The sequence below is a fragment of the Oncorhynchus masou genome, chromosome 32, assembly GCF_036934945.1.
Source record: "Oncorhynchus masou masou isolate Uvic2021 chromosome 32, UVic_Omas_1.1, whole genome shotgun sequence".
Classification (NCBI taxonomy): Eukaryota; Metazoa; Chordata; class Actinopteri; order Salmoniformes; family Salmonidae; genus Oncorhynchus; species Oncorhynchus masou.
In genome coordinates, this window is record NC_088243.1 from 7,545,165 (window position 1) to 7,568,492 (window position 23,328).

Below are 23,328 nucleotides of genomic sequence, written 5' to 3' on the forward strand. Positions count from 1 at the left end.
TCTTCACAAGGTCCTTTGCTGTTGTTCTGGGATTGATTTGCACTTTTTGCACCAAAGTACGTTCATCTCTAGGAGACAGAACGCGTCTCCTTCCTGAGCGGTATGATGGCTGCGTGGTCCGATGGTGTTTATACTTGCATACTATTGTTTGTACAGATGAACGTGGTACCTTCAGGCATTTGGAAATTGCTCACAAGGATAAACTTAGAAATAAACTTATCCAAACAAGTCAAACAATGTTTATAATCAGACCTTAGGTACCTTAATACGCAAATAAACAATCAAATGTAAGACCGAGAATCGTTATTGTCTTTACCGGAGAAAAATACCGAAGAGCGCACTCTCATCCACGCACTTGGAAACACTACAGCCAAACAGGGAGCCACCTAGAAAAACCACAATTTCTGGCTTATTTTTCCATAAACCATTCTGAAACTCTTTCTAAAGACTGTTGACATATAGCGGAAGCCCTAGGAACTGCAACCGGCTACGATTTCGCCCTATTATAAGAGTGCCAGCCATTGAAATCAGTGGTAGGATGATTTTTTTTGGGGGGGGGGGGTTGTCCTCGGGATTTCGCCTGCCATATCAGTTCTGTTATACGCACAGACATTATTCTAACAGTTTTAGAAACTTTAGAGTGTTTTCCTTCCAAATCTACCAATAGTATGCATATCCTAGCTTCTGGGCCTGAGAAGCAAGCAGTTTACTTTGTGAACGTTTTTCATCCGGAAGTCAAAATACCGCCCCCTAAGAAATTAAGGAAGTTTAGAACTCTTACATTTAAAATACTACAGAAAACCTTCCCGAGGTTACTGTTCACACAAATGCCTCTGTAATTGTTAGGGTCAAATTTGTCTCCGTTCTTAAAGATTGGGGTCATGAGTCCTTGATACCAGATGTCAGGGAAATAACCTACACTCAGGATCAAATTAAACAGTTTTAATATAGCCAATTGAAATTGTGAGTTTTTCCCTAGTGAGTTTGAGCATCTCATTGAGGATGCCATCAGGTCCGCATGCTTTTTTTTACATTTGAGGGCCTGAAGTTTCTTATAGAGCTCCTGGTCAGTAGTTGGGGAGTCCAATGGATTTTGATTGTCCTTTTTAGCTTTTTCGAATCCATTCAACTACTCATGAATTTGTCATTGCTCTGCGTTTGTGTCAATTTGAACGGTGTTGAAAAGTGTTTTAAAATGGGTTATCAATATGTCACCATTTTACTTCGCTAATTATCTCTTGTTTCGATATAAAAAAAAAATCTCAAATATTGCCAGAAGTTGTTTGTGTTTATGGACTCATCAATTAGTGTCAGCTGCTTGCTGTTGTACTGTTCTTTTTTGGTTCTGAGTTTTAAAGTCTCACAGTAATGAAGGCATAATTCACCATTATTTGGGTCTCTGTACTTTTGATTGGATAGTGTTCTAAGTTCTATGTCCTCTCTCTCTATCTCTCCCTCTCTCTCTCAGTCTGTCTCTCTCTTTCTCTCCTCTCTCTCTCTCAGTCTGTCTCTCTCTTTCTCTCTCTCTCAGTCTGTCTCTCTCTTTCTCTCCCTCTCTCTCTCTCAGTCTGTCTCTCTCTTTCTCTCTCTCTCAGTCTGTCTCTCTCTTTCTCTCCCTCTCTCTCTCTCTGTCTGTCTCTCTCTTTCTCTCTCTCTCAGTCTGTCTCTCTCTTTCTCTCCCTCTCTCTGTCTCTCCCTCTCTCTCTCAGTCTGTCTCTCTCTATCGCCCACTCTCTCTCTGTCTGTCTCTCTCTTTCTCTCCCTCTCTCTCTCTCTCAGTCTGTCTCTCTCTTTCTCTCCCTCTCTGTCTGTCTCTCTCTTTCTCTCCCTCTCTCTGTCTCTCTCTCTCTCAGTCTCTCTCTTTCTCTCTCTCTCTCTGTCTCTCTGTCTCGCTCTCTTTCATGTCTGTCTCCCCGTTCAGTTCGTTCCATAAGCAGCATGACAAACTAGGTTACGTTCCCTCCCAACGAAGAGTGAGAATGGAAAAATAGTAGGAGTGGTGTGTCAGCAGTGTTCTTGTTGTGATGACTGGAATGGAGCTGTGTGTGTGTGTGTGTTGTTCTGGTTGTGATGACTGGAATGGAGCGCCCCCTCTGTGTGTGTGTGTGTGTTGTGTGTGTGTTGTTCTGGTTGTGATGACTGGAATGGAGCGCCCTCTGTGTGTGTGTGTGTGTTGTTCTGGTTGTGATGACTGGAATGGAGCGTCCTCTGCGCGTGTGTGTGTGTGAGTATACGTGCATGTATGTGTGTGTATTTATTTTTTATTTTACATTTATTTAACCAGGCAAGTCAGTTAAGAACAAATTCTTATCTTCAATGACGGCCTGGGAACAGTGGGTTAACTGCCTGTTCAGGGGCAGAACGACAGATTTGTACCTTGTCAGCTCGGGGGTTTTGAACTCGCAACCTTCCGGTTACTAGTCCAACGCTCTAACCACTAGGCTACCCTGCCGCCCCGTGTATGTGTGTGTGTGTGAGTATACGTGCGTGTGTATATGTGTGTGTATGTGTGTGTGTGTGTGTGAGTATACGTGTGTGTGTGTGTATGTGTGTGTGTGTGTGTGTGTGTGTGTGTGAGTGTGAGTATACGTGCGTGTGTGTGTATCAAATCAAATCAAATTTTATTTATCACATACACATGGTTAGCAGATGTTAATATGAGTGTAGCGAAATGCTTGTGCTTCCAGTTCCGATAATGCATTAATAACCAACAAGTAATCTAACTAACAATTCCAAAACTACTGTCTTATACACACAAGTGTAAGGGGATAAAGAATATGTACATAAAGATATATGAATGAGTGATGGTGCAGAGCGGCATAGGCAAGATACAGTAGATGGTATCGAGTACAGTATATACATATGAGATGAGTGTGTAAACAAAGTGGCATAGTTAAAGTGGCTAGTGATACATGTATTACATAAAGATGCAGTAGATTATATAGAGTACAGTATATACCTACACATATGAGATGAATAATGTAGGGTATGTAAACATTATATTAGGTAGCATTGTTTAAAGTGGCTAGTGATATATTTTACATCATTTCCCATCAATTCCCATTATTAAAGTGGCTGGAGTTGAGTCAGTGTGTTGGCAGCAGCCACTCAATGTTAGTGGTGGCTGTTTAACAGTCTGACAGCCTTGAGATAGAAGCTGTTTTTCAGTCTCTCGGTCCCAGCTTTGATGCACCTGTGCTGACCTCGCCTTCTAGATGATAGCGGGGTGAACAGGCAGTGGCTCGGGTGGTTGTTGTCCTTGATGATCTTTATGGCCATCCTGTGACATCGGGTGGTGTAGGTGTCCTGGAGGGCAGGTAGTTTGCCCCCGGTGATGCGTTGTGCAGACCTCACTACCCTCTGGAGAGCCTTACGGTTGTGGGCGGAGCAGTTGCCGTACCAGGCGGTGATACAGCCCACCAGGATGCTCTCGATTGTGCATCTGTAGAAGTTTGTGAGTGCTTTTGGTGACAAGCCGAATTTCTTCAGCCTCCTGAGGTTGAAGAGGCGCTGCTGCGCCTTCTTCACAATGCTGTCTGTGTGGGTGGACCAATTCAGTTTGTCTGTGATGTGTATGCCGAGGAACTTAAAACTTACTACCCTCTCCACTACTGTTCCATCGGGGTGTTCCCTCTGCTGTTTCCTGAAGTCCACAATCATCTCCATAGTTTTGTTGACGTTGAGTGTCAGGTTATTTTCCTGACACCACACTCCGAGGGCCCTCACCTCCTCCCTGTAGGCCGTCTCGTCGTTGTTGGTAATCAAGCCTACCACTGTTGTGTCGTCCGCAAACTTGATGATTGAGTTGGTGGCGTGCATGGCCACGCAGTCGTGGGTGAACAGGGAGTACAGGAGAGGGCTCAGAACGCACCCTTGTGGGGCCCCAGTGTTGAGGATTAGTGGGGTGGAGATTGCCTACCCTCACCACCTGGGGGCGGCCCATCAGGAAGTCCAGTACCCAGTTGCACAGGGCGGGGTCGAGACCAAGGGTCTCGAGCTTGATGACGAGCTTGGAGGGTACTATGGTGTTAAATGCCGAGCTGTAGTCGATGAACAGCATTCTCACATAGGTATTCCTCTTGTCCAGATGGGTTAGGGCAGTGTGCAGTGTGGTTGAGATTGTGTATATGTGTGTATGTGTGTGTGTGTGTGAGTATACGTGCATGTGTGTGTGTATATGTGTGTGCATGTACTTGTATATGTGTGTTAGTATACACAATATTGCATGTGTGTTTGTGTGTGTGAAAATGTGTGTGCGAGTATATGTGTGTGTATGTATGATACAAGAATACTCACGTCACCATACGGGAACACTGCGTGCCCCAGGAGCAGGGGTGGTAGTCAGGCTTCACGTAGGTCTCCACTCCATCCTCCACCACACAGCTCACTGTCTTCTTCACTACATACGCACACCAGTTTCTACAGGGAGGGAGAGAAACAGAGAGGGTCAGTCATATACATTCACACACCAGTTTCTACAGGGAGGAGAGGGACGGGCGGCAGGGTAGCCTAGTGGTTAGAGTGTAGAGGTGGCAGGGTAGCCTAGTGGTTAGAGTGTAGAGGTGACAGGTAGCCTAGTGGTTAGAGTGTGGAGGCGGCAGGGTAGCCTAGTGGTTAGAGTGTAGAGGTGACAGGTAGCCTAGTGGTTAGAGTGTAGAGACGGCAGGATAGCCTAGTGGTTAGAGTGTAGAGGCGGCAGGGTAGCCTAGTGGTTAGAGTGTAGAGGCGGCAGGGTAGCCTAGTGGTTAGAGTGTAGAGGCGGCAGGGTTGCCTAGTGGTTAGAGTGTAGAGGCGGCAGGGTAGCCTAGTGGTTAGAGTGTAGAGGCGGCAGGGTAGCCTAGTGGTTAGAGTGTAGAGGTGGCAGGTAGCCTAGTGGTTAGAGCGTTGGACTAGTAACCGGAAGGTTGCAAGTTGAAACCCCCGAGCTGACATGGTACAAATCTGTCGTTCTGCCCCTGAACAGGCAGTTAACCCACTGTTCCTAGGCCGTCATTGAAAATAAGGATTTGTTGACTTGCCTAGTTAAATAAATGTTAAAAAAATAAAAGTTTGAGGGTAAGTCGGAAGTTTACATACACTTAGGTTGGAGTCATTATAACTAATTTTCAACCACTCCACAAATGTCTTGTTAACTTCTCGAAACTCCCCATCCCGGATCCGGGTTTGTGACTAAAGCCTCAGGCTCATTAGCATAACGCAACGTTAACGATTTCTAAAAATCGCAAATAAAATGAAAATAATGCGTCTGCTCTCAAGCTTAGCCTTTTCTTAACAACACTGTCATCTTAGACACCAGGGACACCTGGGACACCAGAAGACACTGGGACACTAGAAGACACAGGGACACCAGAAGACACTGGGACACTAGAAGACACTGGGACACCAGAAGACACTGGGACACTAGAACACACTGGGACACTAGAACACACTGGGACACTAGAAGACACTGGGACACCAGAAGACACTGGGACACTAGAGGACACTTGGACACTAGAAGACACTGGAACACTAGAAGACACTGGAACACTGGGACACTAGAAGACAATGGGACACTAGAAGACAATGGAACACTATAACACACTGGGACACTAGAGGACACTGGGACACTAGAACACACTGGGACACCAGAAGACACTGGGACACCAGAAGACACTGGGACACCAGAAGACACTGGGACACTAGAAGACACTGGGACACCAGAAGACACTGGGACACCAGAAGACACTGGGACACCAGAAGACACTGGGACACTAGAAGACACTGGGACACTAGAAGACACTGGGACACTATAACACACTGGGACACTAGAAGACACTGGGACACCAGAAGACACTGGGACACCAGAAGACACTGGGACACCAGAAGACACTGGGACACTGGGACACTAGAAGACACTGGGACACTAGAGGACACTGGGACACTAGAAGACACTGGGACACTAGAAGACACTGGGACACTAGAAGGCACTGGGACACTAGAAGACACTGGGACAATAGAAGACACTGGAACACTAGAGGACACTTGGACACTAAAAGACAGTTGGACACTAGAAGACACTGGGATACCAGAAGACACTGGGACACCAGAAGACACTGGGACACCAGAAGACACTGGGACACTAGAAGACACTGGGACACTAGAGGACACTGGAACACTATAACACACTGGGACACTAGAGGACACTGGGACACTGCGACACTAGAAGACACTGGGACACTAGAAGACACTGGGACACTATAACACACTGGGACACTAGAAGACACTGGGACACTATAACACACTGGGACACCAGAAGACACTGGGACACTATAACACACTGGGACACTAGAAGACACTGGGACACTATAACACACTGGGACACCAGAAGACACTGGGACACTAGAAGACACTGGGACACCAGATGACACTGGGACACTAGAAGACACTGGGACACTAGAACACACTGGGACACTAGAACACACTGGGACACTAGAAGACACTGGGACACTATAACACACTGGGATACTAGAAGACACTGGGACACTTGAACACACTGGGACACTAGAAGACACTGGGACACTAGAAGACACTGGGACACCAGAAGACACTAGGACACTAGAAGACACTGGGACACCAGAAGACACTGGGACACTAGAAGACACTGGGACACTAGAAGACACTGGGACACCAGAAGACACTGGGACACCAGAAGACACTGGGACACTAGAAGACACTGGGACACCAGAAGACACTGGGACACTAGAAGACACTGGGACACTAGAAGACACTGGGACACCAGAAGACACTGGGACACCAGAAGACACTGGGACACCAGAAGACACTGGGACACTAGAACACACTGGGACACTAGAACACACTGGGACACTAGAAGACACTGGGACACCAGAAGACACTGGGACACTAGAGGACACTTGGACACTAGAAGACACTGGAACACTAGAAGACACTGGAACACTGGGACACTAGAAGACAATGGAACACTATAACACACTGGGACACTAGAGGACACTGGGACACTAGAACACACTGGGACACCAGAAGACACTGGGACACTAGAAGACACTGGGACACTAGAAGACTCTGGGACACTAGAAGACACTGGGACACTAGAAGACACTGGGACACCAGAAGACACTGGGACACCAGAAGACACTGGGACACTAGAATACACTGGGACACTAGAAGACACTGGGACACTATAACACACTGGGACACTAGAGGACACTGGGACACTAGAAGACACTGGGACACTATAACACACTGGGACACTAGAAGACACTGGGACACTAGAAGACACTGGCACAATAGAAGACACTGGAACACTAGAGGACACTTGGACACTAGAAGACACTGGAACACTAGAAGACACTGGGACACTAGAAGACAATGGGACACTAGAAGACTCTGGGACACTAGAACACCAGACTACAGCATCTCAAATACAGCATCTCAGGTTTCACCCCTGTTTGGGGGAGGAGAAGAAGAGAGAAAGGGATAGAAGAGGAGAGGATAGGACAGGAGATAGGAGGAGAGGATAGGAGAATAGGATGGGAAAGGAGGAGAGTGGAGGAGTGGAGGAGAGGGGATGAGAGGAGAGAACAGGAGAGGAGAGGAGAGGATAGGAGAGGAGGGGATAGGAGAGGAGGATCAGCTGTCTGTGGCTGACCTGACACTGTAGCCCTCCATCAGAATGTAGGCTGTGGTCTGTATGCCACTGAGGCTTTACATTCTAGATTCATCATCCACTTTTCAAAAGTCTTGGCTTGAAACCACAGTGATGCATGCAATACATTTGTCAGCATACCAAACTAACCAGGCCAGGTCTATACTGTATTCCTCCAAGCCTGAAGCTTTAGCTCACTGCTTTCTAGTACCAGTGAGAAGTCCTGTTTCTCCCCACATCTGACCTGTGTTTGAACGGACAAGCAGCTGCACAGAGACACAGAGGGTTGGAACCAGGCCTAACCATCCGGCATGGCTCTTTATTGACTTTTTCTGCAAGCAGCAGCATTCTTATATGCTGTTCTTATGGGTGCCGGGACAAAGGGTTTGGAGTGTAACAAGCCTTATTTTAAAAAGATAAACACTTGGCAATGATGTAATATCCTCCCAAAACCATCCCTCTATCTCTATCTTTCTCTCTTTTTTCACTGCTTGTCGTTCTCTGCACCACGGCATGCTCTCTCTCAGACCACTGTATGTGTACTGTGTGGCAGAGTATGCTTTTGACTCAGTGTCACAACAATCGGTGTTAATCATCTTGTGAAACTCATCTTGTGAAACTGCCCCAGTGGTGGCAATCTTGGCTCTAACAACAACAACCCTTGCTAATGTCAAAACAATAGCATGATAAACTATCTTTTTCATTAATTGACCAACTTTGGCATCGTGCAGATTCCCAAACACATTCCCAGACTGCGCTTTGTGTCTCTGTGTGAGCAACGACGGGCCATGTCTGTTGCTCAGTCCAAAACAACCCTATGTCTCAACTCCTCCTGTGTCTGTAGATCTGATAGAGTGGGAAAGATGTAGGTTCCACAAGATGTAGGTTCCACATGGTTTTTCGAAGAACCTAGTCAAGCTTCCACCATATTTCTTACAAATATGACCTTTGTTCAGTTATATTAAGTACTAATCTACTCATCTAAAAAATCATAGGGATTGGTTTTCAGACTGGGGTTAGACCTGTGTGTGGTCTGCTCCGTGTGGTCTGCTCCATGTGGTCTGCTCCATGTGGTCTGCTCCGTGTGGTCTGCTCCATGTGGTCTGCTCCATGTGGTCTGCTCCATGTGGTCTGCTCCGTGTGGTCTGCTCCGTGTGGTCTGCTCCATGTGGTCTGCTCCGTGTGGTCTGCTCCGTGTGGTCTGCTCCATGTGGTCTGCTCCATGTGGTCTGCTCCGTGTGGTCTGCTCCGTGTGGTCTGCTCCGTGTGGTCTGCTCCGTGTGGTCTGCTCCGTGTGGTCTGCTCCGTGTGGTCTGCTCCGTGTGGTCTGCTCCGTGTGGTCTGCTCCATGTGGTCTGCTCCATGTGGTCTGCTCCATGTGGTCTGCTCCGTGTGGTCTGCTCCGTGTGGTCTGCTCCGTGTGGTCTGCTCCGTGTGGTCTGCTCCGTGTGGTCTGCTCCGTGTGGTCTGCTCCGTGTGGTCTGCTCCATGTGGTCTGCTCCGTGTGGTCTGCTCCATGTGGTCTGCTCCGTGTGGTCTGCTCCGTGTGGTCTGCTCCGTGTGGTCTGCTCCATGTGGTCTGCTCCGTGTGGTCTGCTCCGTGTGGTCTGCTCCATGTGGTCTGCTCCGTGTGGTCTGCTCCATGTGGTCTGCTCCGTGTGGTCTGCTCCGTGTGGTCTGCTCCGTGTGGTCTGCTCCATGTGGTCTGCTCCGTGTGGTCTGCAGTGGCCAGCTATTGTATAGCGCCAAGCTCGGATTTCAAATGCCCCTCATTTCCTATCTGTATGACCCAGAAGCGCAGAGGCACTATGAACGCTTTGACCCCACCTCGCTTGCAGCCTCTAGGCCAGGGCTGCAGCCTTACATCAGCAATGACCTTTGACCTATTTCCCAGCATTGTGGACTCAAGTCACATGACTTGGACCCCAATCTGATTCCAGTCACACATTTTATGGCTTGAGACTCGACTTGATAGAAAATAGATAACTTGACTTGAACTTGCAGCCTCAAATCTCGGGATTCGACTTTGACTTGAGACTGATGACTTGAATTCATTTGGACAGGTTTGGTAATGTTTCGCCACTCATTTTGTGTCATTTTGAGTCGACGCGGATTTTTCTACAGGAAGCCAGAGACTGTAGCCACAGCATCGTCCCTTGTAAAAAGAAAAAAAAATGCATAAGATTGTCGAGTGAAGTGCACACTCGGCACTCTGATTGTACAAGCAAACTGTCAATCAACACAGGTCGGGTGAGCTAGAGAACAGATTGCTGATTTGATGTACAGCTATAGGATCAGGTGCAACACATATGTCAAATTGTAGGAAGTGTAACGATTTTCATGCGGTGAAAGAGAGTCGGACCAAAATGCAGAGTGTAGATTGCGATCCATGTTTAATGAACAAAACGTAACACGAATCTAAATACAAACACTACAAAACAAAGAACATAACGAAAACCAAAACAGCCTATACTAGTGTAAACTAACACAGATACAGGAACAAGGACACTAAGGACAATCACCCACGAAACACACAAAGAATATGGCTGCCTAAATATGGTTCCCAATCAGAGACAACGATACACACCTGCCTCTCAATAAATAAAGATAAACACAAAATACCTCGACCAGGGTGTGACAGAACCCCCCCCCTAAGGTGCAGACTCCCGGACGCACCTCAAAACAATAGGGAGGGTCTGGGTGGGCGTCTGTCCATGGTGGCGGGTCCGGCGCGGGACGTGGACCCCACTCAATCACCGTCTTAGTCCCTCCTCCTCGCGTCCTTGGATAGTCCACCCTCGCCGCCGACCATGGCCTAGTAGTCCTCACCCAGAACCCCACTGGACTGAGGAGCAGATCGGGACAGAGGGGCAGCTCGGGACAGAGGGGCAGCTCGGGACAGAGGGGCAGCTCGGGACAGAGGGGCAACTCAGCACTGAGGGGAAGCTCGGGACTGAGAGGAAGCCCAGCACTGAGAGGTAACCCAGCACTGAGAGGAAGCCCAGCACTGAGAGGAAGCTCAGCCAGGTAGCCTGCCCGGTCTCTCTAGCCCCCCGGTAACCACAGGAAGTTGGCGCAGGTCTCCTACCTAGCGTCGCCATACTCCCTGTGAGCCCCCCCAAGAAATTTTTGGGGCTGACTCCCGGGCTTCCAACCGCGTCGCCGCGCTGCCTCCACATACCTGCGCCTCTCAGCTCTCGCCGCCTCTAGTTCTTCTTTGGGGCGGCGATATTCTCCAGGCTGAACCCAAGGTCGTTCTCCGAATAATTCCTCCTCCCATGTCCATTCCTCCTTTTGTTGCTCCTTGGGGCGGCTACACTCCCCTGGTTTAGCCCAGGGTCCTCTCCCGTCGAGGATTTCCTCCCAAGTCCAAAAGTCCTTTTTACGCTGCTCCTGCTGCTGCCTTTGCTGTTTCTCCTGTGGCTCCTGCCTGGTGACACGCTGCTTGGTCCGTTTGTGGTGGGTGATTCTGTAACGGTTTTCATGCGGTGAAAGAGAGTCGGACCAAAATGCAGCGTGTAGATTGCGATCCATGTTTAATGAACAAAACGTAACACGAATACAACGATACACACCTGCCTCTGATTGAGAACCACTTCAGACAGCCATAGACTTAACTAGAACACCCCACTAAGCTACAAACCCAATACCAACACACCACATACAAAAACCCCATGCCACACCCTGGCCTGACCAAATAAATGAAGATAAACACAAAATACCTCGACCTGGGCGAAACAGGAAGAGAGGATTGCCATAATAAATAAATGTTTGGTGATCAAGAATATTAATTGTTTTCTTTGAAAATTCACCAGAAATGGGGCAAGAATTACTATCATGGCCTGCTGGTATTTAACAATTGAAGTGCTTTTTTTCTCTTGTTGAAACGTTTGCTGTTGGTTTCACACGTTTAAATGCATAGGCCCCATGCTGTAAATGTACCTTCTATCTAATACGACAATAATCAACAGCAATTTTCACCATTCCATCCCCGTACCGTTTATTGCAACACCTAGACATTTCTGTTTCATGTTTGATAAGACTACAATACATTTTCATTTTGCCAAACTATTTATTACCCTGCTCTGAGTGAGCACAGCGTTTATAGAACATCCACAACACTCATGAGGTATAAGTTGTGTTTTTTTACCCGGGTTATGGTCTGCGTTCCATGTGTCTGTGTCCTATGTCTCGGTCATTTTCTGTTGTGCTTAATAGGATCGTGTAAAGCCTTAGTGGAGCATTGAATTAAGACCATGTGGCCTGTGCGCGTAACGCTTTGTAGTCAGAACATTGAATAAGAGAAAATGATTGTTCCATGCATGCATGCTGTTGAAATAGTCTGATTAAGACAAATGTACCAATGTAACAATGGATGTGGAAATTGCCTTTTACATTGTAGAACCAATTTATTGGTTGTAAATGCCAATTGAGTAATTGTATGGTCCCGAGGGCCAAGTGCTTATATTATCTAGGCCTACCAGTTTGAGCTCCTGTTAGACAGATTCCATTTGGTTTCTCTATGTGTGTCCATTCAGATAGGACCGGTTGAGACTGATACACAGGCAATTTCTATTGGGCTGTTACCCATGTATATTTGGTCAATCTACACATAGAGATTTTTACTTGACTTGAGAGTCGACTTGACATGCTCTTAGAATGCATATGACATGGACTTGAGTCTTGGACCCATTCTACGTGAGACTCAGACCTTGTGACTTGAATAATAGTGGTCCCACCTCTGCTATTTCCCCACAGCTGCAGACCATACATCTGGCACAGACGGTGGAGTCCTGTGCCAGAACTATGTCACGTTCCTATGACACACACATACACACACACACACATGTGCACACATATGCCTTTTAAGCAAGAATAGAAGCACACATGCAACTAAATAAAAAATATATCAAAATGTATTTGTCACGTGCGCCGAATACAACAGCTGTAGTAGACCATACCGTGAAATGCTTACTTACAAGCCCTTAGTCAACAACGCAGTTCAAGAAAAAGAGTTAAGAAAATATTTACCAAATAAACTAAAGTGATTTTTTTTTATTGAAAAGAAACACAAGAAAATGACATAACAATAATGAGACTGTATACAGGGGGTACTGGTACCGAGTCAGTGTGGGGGGGTACGGGTTAGTCGAGGTAATTTGTAAAGTCACTATACATAGGATCACCACTTTATTTTAAGAATGTGAAATGTCAGAACAATAGTAGCGAGAATGATTTATTTCAGCTTTTATTTCCTGTGGGTCAGAAGTGTGCATACACTCAATTAGAATTTTGTAGCATTGACTTTAAATTGTTTAACTTGGGTCAAACGTTTCGGGTTGCCTTCCACAAGCTTCCCACAAAAATGTGAGTGAATTTTGGCCCATTCCCCCTGACAGAGCTGGTGGAACTGAATCAGGTATGTATGCCTCCTTGCTCTCACACACTTTTTAAGTTCTGTCCACAAATTTTCTATAGGATTGAGGTCAGGGCTTTGTGATGGCCACTCCAATACCTTGACTTTGTTGTCCTTAAGCCATTTTGCCACAACTTTGGAAGAATGCTTGGGGTCATTGTCCATTTGGAAGACCCATTTGCGACCAAGCTTTAACTTCCTGACTGATGTCTTGAGATGTTGCTTCAATATAACCACATAATAGTTCTTCCTCGTAATGCAATCTATTTTGAGAAGTGCACCAGCCCCTCCTGCAGCAAAGCACGCCCACAACATGATGCTGCCGCCCCCATACTTCACGGTTCGGATGGTGTTCGTCAGCTTGCAAGCCTCCCCCTTTTTCCTCCAAACATAATGATGGTCATTATGGCCAAGCAGTTCTATTTTTGTTTCATCAGACCAGAGGACATTTCTCCAAAAAGTACAATGTTTGTACCCATGTGCAGTTGCAAACTGTTGTCTGTCTTTTATATGGTGGTTTTGTAGCAGTGGCTTCTTCCTTTCAGGTTATGTCGATATAGGACTCATTTTACTGTGGATATATAGACTTGGTACCTGTTTCCTCCAGCATCTTCACAAGATCCTTCGCTGTTGTTCTGGGATTGATTTTCACTTTTTGCACCAAAGTACGTTCATCTCTAGGAGACTTCCTGAGCAGTATGACGGCTGCACGGTCCCATGGGGTTTATATTTGCATACTATTATTTGTACAGATGAAAGTGGTACCTTCAGGCGTTTGGAAATTGCTCCCAAGGATGAACCAGACTTTTTTTCTGAGGTCTTGGCTGATTTCTTTTGATTTTCCCATGATGTCAAGCAAAGAGGCACTGAGTTTGTAGGTACATCCACAGGTACACCTCCAATTGCCTCCAATGATGTCAATTAGCCTATCAGAAGCTTCTAAAGCCATGACATACATTTCTGGAATTTTCCAAGCGGTTTATAGGCACAGTCAACTTAGTGATTGTAAATTTCTGACCCACTGGAATTGTGATACAGGGAATTATAAGTTAAATAATCTGTCTGTAAACAATTGTTGGAATAAATACTTGTGTCAAAACTATAGTTAGTTAACAAGAAATATGTGGAGTGGTTGAAAAACAAGTTTTAATGACTCCAACCTAAGTGTATGTAATCTTCTGACTTCAACTGTAGGTCCTGGAAGGCAGGAAGCTTGGCCTTGTACTGGGCTGTACGCACTACCCTCTGTAGCGCCTTATGGTCAGATGCTGAGCAGTTGCCATACCAGGCGGTGATGCAACATGTCCGGAGAGTCTTGATGGTGCAGCTGTAGATCTTTTTGAGGATCTGGGGACCCATGCCTCATCTTTTCAGTCTCTTGAGGGGGAAAAGGTGTTGTCATGTCCTCTTCACAACTGTCTTGGTGTGTTTGGACCATGCTAGTTTGTTGGTGATGTGGACACCAAGGAACTTGAATCTCTCGATCCGCTCCACTTAAGCCCCGTCAATGTTAATGGGGGCCTGTTCCTATATCCTTTTTCTATAGTCCACGATCATCTCCTTAGTCTTGCTCACATTGAGGGAGAGGTCATTGTCCTGGCACCACACTGCCAGGTCTCTGACCTCCTCCCTATAGGTTGTCTGTTTTCGGTGATCAGGCCTACCACTGTTGTGTCGTCAGCAAACTTAATGATGGTGTTGGAGTATTGCTTGGCCATGCAGTCATAGTTGAACAGGGAGATCAGGAGGGGACTAAGCACACACACCTGAGAGGCCCCATTGTTGAAGATCAGTGTGGCAGATGCAGACACACACACACACACACACACACACACACACACACACACACACACACACACACACTCAGGTACAGTGGTAGCTTATCCATTAGGACATTAGGATTTCATCAGATGATTTTGGACCTTCCTGAGCAATAATATGAACGCCCGGGTCTTCTGGGACTGCTCTATCAGGTACTGAACAGATGGCGTAACAGCAATAGGAAATTGCAATGAACTTGTGAATAAATAATTATGACTGTCAATGGAAGCCTGGGGCCTGAACTGGACATCTACAACCATCAACATTTGAAGGACTGAGGGATCCACCATCTCTAACCTCCTCCTAGATCTGGTAGGACAAACAATCATGACTCTGTGGCTGTGCTCAATTCGCATCACAGTTTTAGCTTCTCCTGTGTAAGATCCTTGCTAGTGGGACAAGCTAGCTAGCTACCAGTAGTTAACTAGCTTGCATGCCAATTTCAACTGTAACTACATGTACATTTTCCATGAATAAAAATTGTGTGACTTCCGACAGCTCTTTGAAAGTATGTTTGAGGTAGTGGAAGAAGTTTAAAACCTTTTACTTAAGTGAAGTGGTGAAATATAGTCAACAGTAAATATATTTTAATATCTGATCTGATTACTTTGATATTCCTTATTACTTTGGACTGTAAGGAAGTTAGATCACATATTTAAACACCATTAACGTTTGATCAGTATGAGATATTTTTGTTCCGATTTCCGATTTGAATAACAGAAAAGTAGACGAAGTTGTCATACCTTAACTTTTTGTCTAACATGTTAGGAAAGTTGTACAATAAAAAGTTAGAGAACATGTTATCGACGCGGTTACTTAAACAGCTGTAACATTTGATCGGTACCAGATAATGATGTTCTGATTTTTTATTTTGAACAGCAGAGGAAGATTGCATATGTTGTACCTTTCTGTAAATTGTTGGGAAAGCGGTCAAAGTAGCTGATTTGTGTCAAAAAGTGCATTGTTTAGAGTGAATAGAATAGAATGTTGTGAGTGAGGATGTCACAATGGGACCTTGAGAATGCTGAGGAAATCCCTTGAAAGTGGATGAAGGACAAAAAGAAGAACCAAAAGTGTAATACACTGAACAAAAATATAAATGGAACATGTTGGATCCATGTTTAATGAGCTGAAAGAAAAGATCCCAAACATTTTCCATATGCACAAAAAGCTTATGTTTCTCAAATGTTGTGCACAAATTTGAGCATTTCTCCTTTGACAATATAATCCATTGACCTGGTAGGTGTGGCATATCAAGAAGCTGATTAAACAGAATGATCATTACACAGGTGCACCTTGTGCTGGGGGCCTTAAAAGGGCACTCTTAAACTTGCAGTTTTGTCACACAACACAATGCCACAGATGTCTGAAGTTTTGAGGGAGAGTACAGTTGGCATGCTGACTGCACCAGAGCTGTTGCCAGATAATTTAATGTTAATTTCTCTACCCTACTGTAAGCTGCCTCCAATGTTTTTTTGAGAATTTGGCAGTACGTCCAACCGGCCTCACAAACGCAGACCACGTGTAATCATGCCAGCACAGGACCATCACATCCGGCTTCACATGTTCGGGAAGCTCTGGATCAACGTGTAAGACAGCATGTTCTAGTTCCCGCCAATATCCAGCAACTTCGCACATCTTTTGAAGAGGAGTGGGACAACATTCCACAGGAAACATTCAACATCCTGATCAACTCTACGCGAAGTAGATGTGTCGCACTTCATGAGGCAAATGGTGGTCACACCAGATTCTGACTGGTTTTCTGATCCACGCCCCTATTGTCAGGATTTGGCCAGGGTTGTTCCGTGTTTTTGTCAGTAGATGTCCCCATTGTGCTTTTTGTCCCTGTGTTTTTCCCTTGATCCCCATTATTGTTTGCACCTGTGTCTCGTTTCCCCTGAATGTATTTAAACCCTTTGTTTCCCTCAGTTCTGTGCTCTGTGTTTGTATGTTGGCACCCTGCCCTAGTGTTCTGTGTGCTCTTGTCGATTCCGGGTGAAGTTCTTGTAGTATTCTGTTTTTTGTTTTTGTTTAGTTTTAGTGAGTTTCTTTTTAGGTTTTTTTTGTGTTTTACCTACCACCTTTTGGATTTGCCATTTTTTATTTTAGGAGTTTTTTTTTCTTTATTAAATACACCGTCTTAAGTACTGCTGTGTCTGCCTCATCTTCTGGGTTCTGCTGTCTATTCGTGGCTCAGTTGGTTAAGTGACTGTTTCTCACTCCGGAGACCCAGGTTCGAAACCGGGTCCTGACAGAAACACAGAGCCAAAAATGAACCCAGAGGCAGCCAGTTCCCAGGACCTTTTGCCACGCTGTCCCACCACCAGGAGACTGTCCAACGCCACGAAGCCGCCCTGGTTCAGCAAGAGGCCTTAATGGCTAGACATTCTCATCTTCTGTCGGAGATGCTGACTTCCATTAAGCAAGTATCTGATCGACTTACCCCGGCAACAGTTCCCGTCCCAGTACCTCAAGTTCACGTACCCATGGCAGTTAACCCCCTGGCTGAACCTCGTCTTCCACCTCCCCAACGGTTCTCAGGTGATCCAAGTGCTTGTAAAGGGTTTCTCACTCAATGTTCTCTCTCCTTTGAGCTGCAACCCTCGTCATTTCCCACCGACCGGTCTAAGATCGCATATATCATCACCCTGCTGTCGGAAAAAGCCCTGGCCTGGGCTACTGCTGTGTGGGATGCCCATAGTTCCTGCTGTGCCAGCTACTCTGCCTTTGCTGAGGAATTCAAACGAGTGTTTCAAGGCCCAAGCAGTGGTTCTGACTCAGCCAAACAGCTCCTGACTCTCCATCAAGGTTGGCGCAGCGTGACGGACTATGCCATCCAGTTCCGCACGGTGGCAGCAGCGAGTGGCTGGAACAACGAGGCGCTCACGGTGTGCTTTCTGAAAGGCCTTTCCGACACTATCCAAGATGAACTGGCCACTCGGGAACCACCGGACAATCTCGAGTCCTTGATCAAGTTGGCCTCACGCATTGACCAGCGTCTGAGAGAGAGAGAACTCAACCGTAGACCTCTAGCCCCTATCAGTCCCAGCTCCGAGTCCCCACCTTTATCATCACTGGCTCCACCGGAACCCATGCAGATTGGACGCATCTCCCAGGCTGAGAGAGACCGCCGGATGAGGGAGCGACGCTGTCTATATTGCGGCAAACCGGGCCATTTCCGTTCCACGTGTCCCAGGCTCCAGGGAAACGCTCTGTCCCGTACAGACCGGGGGAACTGTAACGGGAAACATAACCTCCTCCCATCCGTCCAACTCCCGTCTGCTCATTCCAGTCACCCTCTCCTGGGACAACCACAAGCTTCACCTTCAAGCCTTGGTAGACTCTGGAGCCGCAGGTAACTTCATGGATGGTGTCTGGGCGAAGAAGAATGGCGTTCCCTCTGAACCTCTAAGTGACCCCATGAGGGTTACTACATTGGATGGAAGCCCTTTGGGATCTGGACTTGTCACTCATGTCACTACCTTCTTGAGACTTTCAGTTTCACAACACCAGGAATTGATGAACTTTCATTTGATCTCCTGTTCCGAGTTCCCTCTCGTCCTTGGATACCCCTGGCTTCACAGCCATAACCCTCACATCGACTGGTCTGTGGGCACTATCAAGCAGTGGGGTCCTACGTGCCAAGCTACTTGTATTTTCCAGAATTCCCGAGTTCTACTCCCGAGTCTTTAGAATCCATCGATCTGACCCGAGTTCCCGAGTGTTACCATGACCTCAAACTGGTGTTTAGCAAACAGAGGGCCACCATGCTACCACCCCATAGATCTTACGATTGCCCCATCGACCTGTTTCCGGGCACTTGCCCCCCAGGGGTCGGATCTTTTCCCTATCTCCACCCGAACGAGCTGCTATGGATACCTATATCAAGGACTCTCTGGAAGCAGGCCTCATGCGTCCATCCACCTCCCGGCGGGAGCAGGGTTCTTCTTTGTGGCCAAGAAAGACGGTGGGTTACGTCCTTGCATCGACTACCGGGGACTCAATGCCATAACCGTCCGTAACCGTTACCCGCTACCCCTTATGGCCACAGCCTTCGAGCTGCTCCAGGAAGCAGTTGTTTTCACTAAGCTTGACCTGCGGAACGCATACCATCTTGTGCGGATCAGACCTGGTGACGAGTGGAAGACCGCTTTCAACACGCCTACTGGTCACTATGAATACTTGGTGATGCCCTTCGGCCTGACCAACGCCCCAGCGGTGTTCCAAGCGCTCATAAACGATGTGCTTAGGGATATGCTTAACATATTTGTGTTCGTTTACTTGGATGACATCCTCATCTTTTCGAGCTCCCTTCAAGAACACACTAAGCATGTCAGACAAGTACTCAAACGCCTCCTGGACAGCCATCTGTACGTTAAGCCGGAAAATGTGAATTCCATTCATCCCGAGTACAATTCCTGGGATTTGTAGTGGAACCCGGTCGAATCCAAATGGACCCTAGGAAGGTAGGGCGGTAGCGGATTGGCCCACCCCCAAATCCGTTAAGGATGTTCAGCGTTTCCTGGGCTTCACAAACTTTTACCGCAAGTTCATCAAGAACTTCAGTTTGGTGGCAGCTCCTCTCTCAGCTTTAACCAAAGGTGGCAATGCAAGGTTTTCTTGGGGAAGAGAAGCTGAGACGGCCTTCCAAGGACTCAAGCAGCGCATCCTCTCTGCTCCCATCCTGATACTACCGACTACGGATGAACCATTTGTGGTGGAGGTAGACGCATCAGAGGTTGGTGTTGGAGCTGTCCTGTCTCAGAGGGGTGAAGACAAGAAGCTTCATCCGTGCGCTTTCTTCTCACACCGGCTTACCCCGACTGAGAGGAACTACGATGTGGGGATCGTGAACTCCTAGCGGTTAAGATGGCATTGAAGGAATGGAGACACTGGCTCGAGGGGGCTTCTCACCCGTTTCAAGTGCTTACGGACCACAAGAATCTGGAGTATATCCAGCAGGCGAAGCGATTGAACTCTAGACAAGCTAGATGGTCTCTTTTCTTCAATCGATTCCAGTTTATCCTCACCTATCGGCCCGGGTCGAAGAATCTCAAACCGGATGCCCTGTCCCGAGTCTACGCTCCTGCCATTCGAGATGACACGGACATGCCTGTCCTTCCTGCTGCTAAGATTGTGGCTCCGATCTCGTGGCAAGTTGAGGATACCGTGAGACGTGCTCAAGCTAGCGAACCGGACCCTAAAGGAGGTCCTGCCAATCGGTTGTTTGTCCCCAAGGCAGTGAGGACTCAGGTCCTTCTGTGGGGGCAGTCCTCTCGCCTCACCTGTCATCCGGGCGTAGGTCGCACCTTGGAGTTCATCCAGCGTAAGTTCTGGTGGCCTACCATAAGAGAAGACGTTGCCACTTTCGTCAATGCCTGCCCCGTGTGCTGCCAGGGCAAATCTTCTCACCTCCACCCTCAAGGACTCCTTCACCCTTTACCTGTTCCCCACAGACCCTGGTCCCATATATCATTGGACTTTATTACTGGACTTCCTCCATCCCATGGCAATACTACTATCCTAGTCATAATCGACAGGTTTTCAAAGGCGGCCAGGTTCGTCCCTCTGACTAAGTTACCTTCTGCCAAGGAAACGGCTGAGTTGGTAATTAATCATGTGTTCCGAGTCTTCGGCATTCCTCAAGATGTGGTTTCTGACAGAGGTCCCCAGTTCGCCTCAAGGTTTTGGAAGGCCTTCTGCCAACTCATGGGGGCTTCTGCCAGTCTATCTTCAGGGTACCATCCGGAGTCCAACGGCCAAACAGAGAGGATGAATCAAGAGCTGGAAACCACCCTCCGATGTATGACTCGTGACAACCCGTCCACATGGTCATCCTTTATTGTTTGGGCCGAATACGCGCACAACACCTTGCGCTCCTCCTCCACTGGTATGTCCCCGCACGAGTGTCAGTTTGGCTATGCTCCTCCATTGTTCCCGGACCAGGAGGCAGAAGTCAGAGTGCCTTCAGCCTTGAGATTCGTCAGACGCTGTCGGCTTATGTGGAGGAAGACCCGTCTTAATCTGATGCGTTCCTCACAGAGGTATCAACAACAAGCCAACAGACGTCGCCGTCCCGGGCCTACCCTGCGCCCCGGCCAGAGAGTCTGGCTCTCCACAAGAGACTTACCTCTACGGGTGGAGTCTCGCAAGCTGTCCCAAAAATACATCGGTCCCTTCAAGGTTGCCAGGAGAGTTAACCCAGTTTCTTATCGCCTACACTTACCCAGATCCCTTAAGATTAATCCCACATTTCATGTGTCTTTGTTAAAACCTGTTGTTTTTTCTCCCCTTGTCCCGGCAGACAGACCTCCCCCTCCGCCTCGTGTCATTGGAGGCCAGCCGGCTTATACCGTCCACCGGATACTGGATTCCCGCCGGGTGCAGCGGTCCTGGCAGTATCTGGTGGACTGGAAAGGCTACGGTCCTGAGGAGCGCTCCTGGGTTCCTGCCAAAGACATCCTGGACCCTGACCTCATTCGTCAGTTCAGGGTCCTCCACCCTGAGAGAGCTGGTAGGAACGTCAGGAGCCGTTCTAGGGGGATTCTGTCAGGATTTGGCCAGGGTTGTTCTGTGTTTTTGTCAGTAGATGTCCCCATTGTGCTTTTTGTCCCTGTGTTTTTCCCTTGATCCCCATTATTGTTTGCACCTGTGTCTCGTTTCCCCTGAATGTATTTAAACCCTTTGTTTCCCTCAGTTCTGTGCTCTGTGTTTGTATGTTGGCACCCTGCCCTAGTGTTCTGTGTGCTCTTGTCGATTCCGGGTGAAGTTCTTGTAGTATTCTGTTTTTTGTTTTTGTTTAGTTTTAGTGAGTTTCTTTTTAGTTTTTTTTTGTGTTTTACCTACCACCTTTTGGATTTGCCATTTTTTATTTTAGGAGTTTTTCTTTATTAAATACACCGTCTTAAGTACTGCTGTGTCTGCCTCATCTTCTGGGTTCTGCTGTCTATTCGTGGCTCAGTTGGTTAAGTGACTGTTTCTCACTCCGGAGACCCAGGTTCGAAACCGGGTCCTGACACCTATCTTTTTTTTAAAGGTATCTGTAAACAACAAGATGCATTTCTGTTTTCCCAGTCATGTGAAATCCATAGATTAGGGCCTGTCATGACGTTAGCCTGGGGGTAGGTTTATGACAGTTATAAATACCTCTTTCCCCCTTTTTCCTCTCTCTACTCTACTGATGTTACATTTACAAAACCCTTGGTTATCATAGAGATATATTCTGGTAATTTACATTTACATTTAAGTAATCCGACCAATTGAACATATGTGGTGGTACTTAATGACTGTGATGTCAGTTCGGTGTTCATCTGAGACATTCTCATCAATGATAAGATGACATAAACTCTACAGTGGAAAGTCTACATATCAGAGTTATAGGATTCACATGGTATTGTTGTTCAATTTAAATGTTTGAATATGAAATTATTCGTGATGGGATGAAATGTTATTTTAGCCTTTAAAATGTGAGATTTGGGTTTTCATAAGATAGGGCTCTGCTCAATCAGTGGCCCGCCCCTGTGAAGGGAGTTGGGCTATACAACTTTTCAAACAAGCCATCCTCTCCCTTCCTATATAAGCCCTTGACGACAATATAACCTCCTGTTCCGAGGACGTGAGGACGACGGTCCGATGTCAGAATGGTTCAGATAATAACTACAGAACGAAGCCAACATCAGCATGAGCTTTGGTTGCGAATGGTATGAACTTTGAACTCTTATTCACCACAGAAGTGATACCTCCTAGCCGTTGAATTAGCAACAGCCGCTGCAAACGAGGGTTAGGAAGGAACAGACAGGGTATCCCGTCTACCACACAACGATGTTACTACAACGTATTCAATTTACCAGCAGAGACATTCTTCAAAGGACTAGTTTGGGCAACACAGCCTTCCATCTACTACCAACCTACCGAATCGCAGGTCAGAGTAAACATTTATTGCATTTTCCTTTTCCAAATGGCCGGTAATTTAGAAAGCATAAGATACTGTATTTACGATAGCGCAACTTTGCCCTTTGTTCCTCAGTCTTCCCGCTCTTTCACTCAAACCCAGCCCCTTTTCTTTTGTGTAACAAGCTGTCATATCTGTTCCGCCCGCTAGTGACATTTTCCTTTATGACGTAATTTGTAATCAAGTTATGATTTAATTATGTGTAATTCTGTGTGATTAGTTAGGTATTTAGTAAATAAATTATTAATCCCAATTTTGTATTGCTGGTTCAACTTGTTAGCCAGGGTTTGTGCAAATAACCAAGAATTTACAACTTTCAGATGAGACTGAATTAAGATGACGATTAATATTGACTGCTATTGATGCAAAATATTACTAGGTCTTTAAAAGTTTATTCGGAAGATAACAGCTCTATAAATATTAATTTGTGGTGTCCGACTCTCTAGTTAATTACATTTGCATGATTAGCTCAATCAG

The 23,328-nt window shown here is 46.7% G+C and overlaps 1 protein-coding gene across 6 annotated transcripts in view; it reads right to left on the minus strand.

Annotated features, from left to right (window-relative positions):
- LOC135525518 (EMILIN-1-A-like) overlaps positions 1-23,328 on the minus strand; it is a 91,495-nt gene that overhangs the window by 24,683 nt on the left and 43,484 nt on the right. For all 6 annotated transcript variants that reach the window (XR_010453173.1, XR_010453175.1, XR_010453174.1 and 3 more), the window contains exon 2: positions 4,297-4,419. Coding sequence is in view for 3 of the 6 variants with exons in the window: in XM_064953189.1 (XP_064809261.1) it covers positions 4,297-4,419 (123 nt within the window). In the remaining 3 variants the exon portion in view is untranslated. The remainder of the gene's footprint in view (positions 1-4,296; positions 4,420-23,328) is intronic.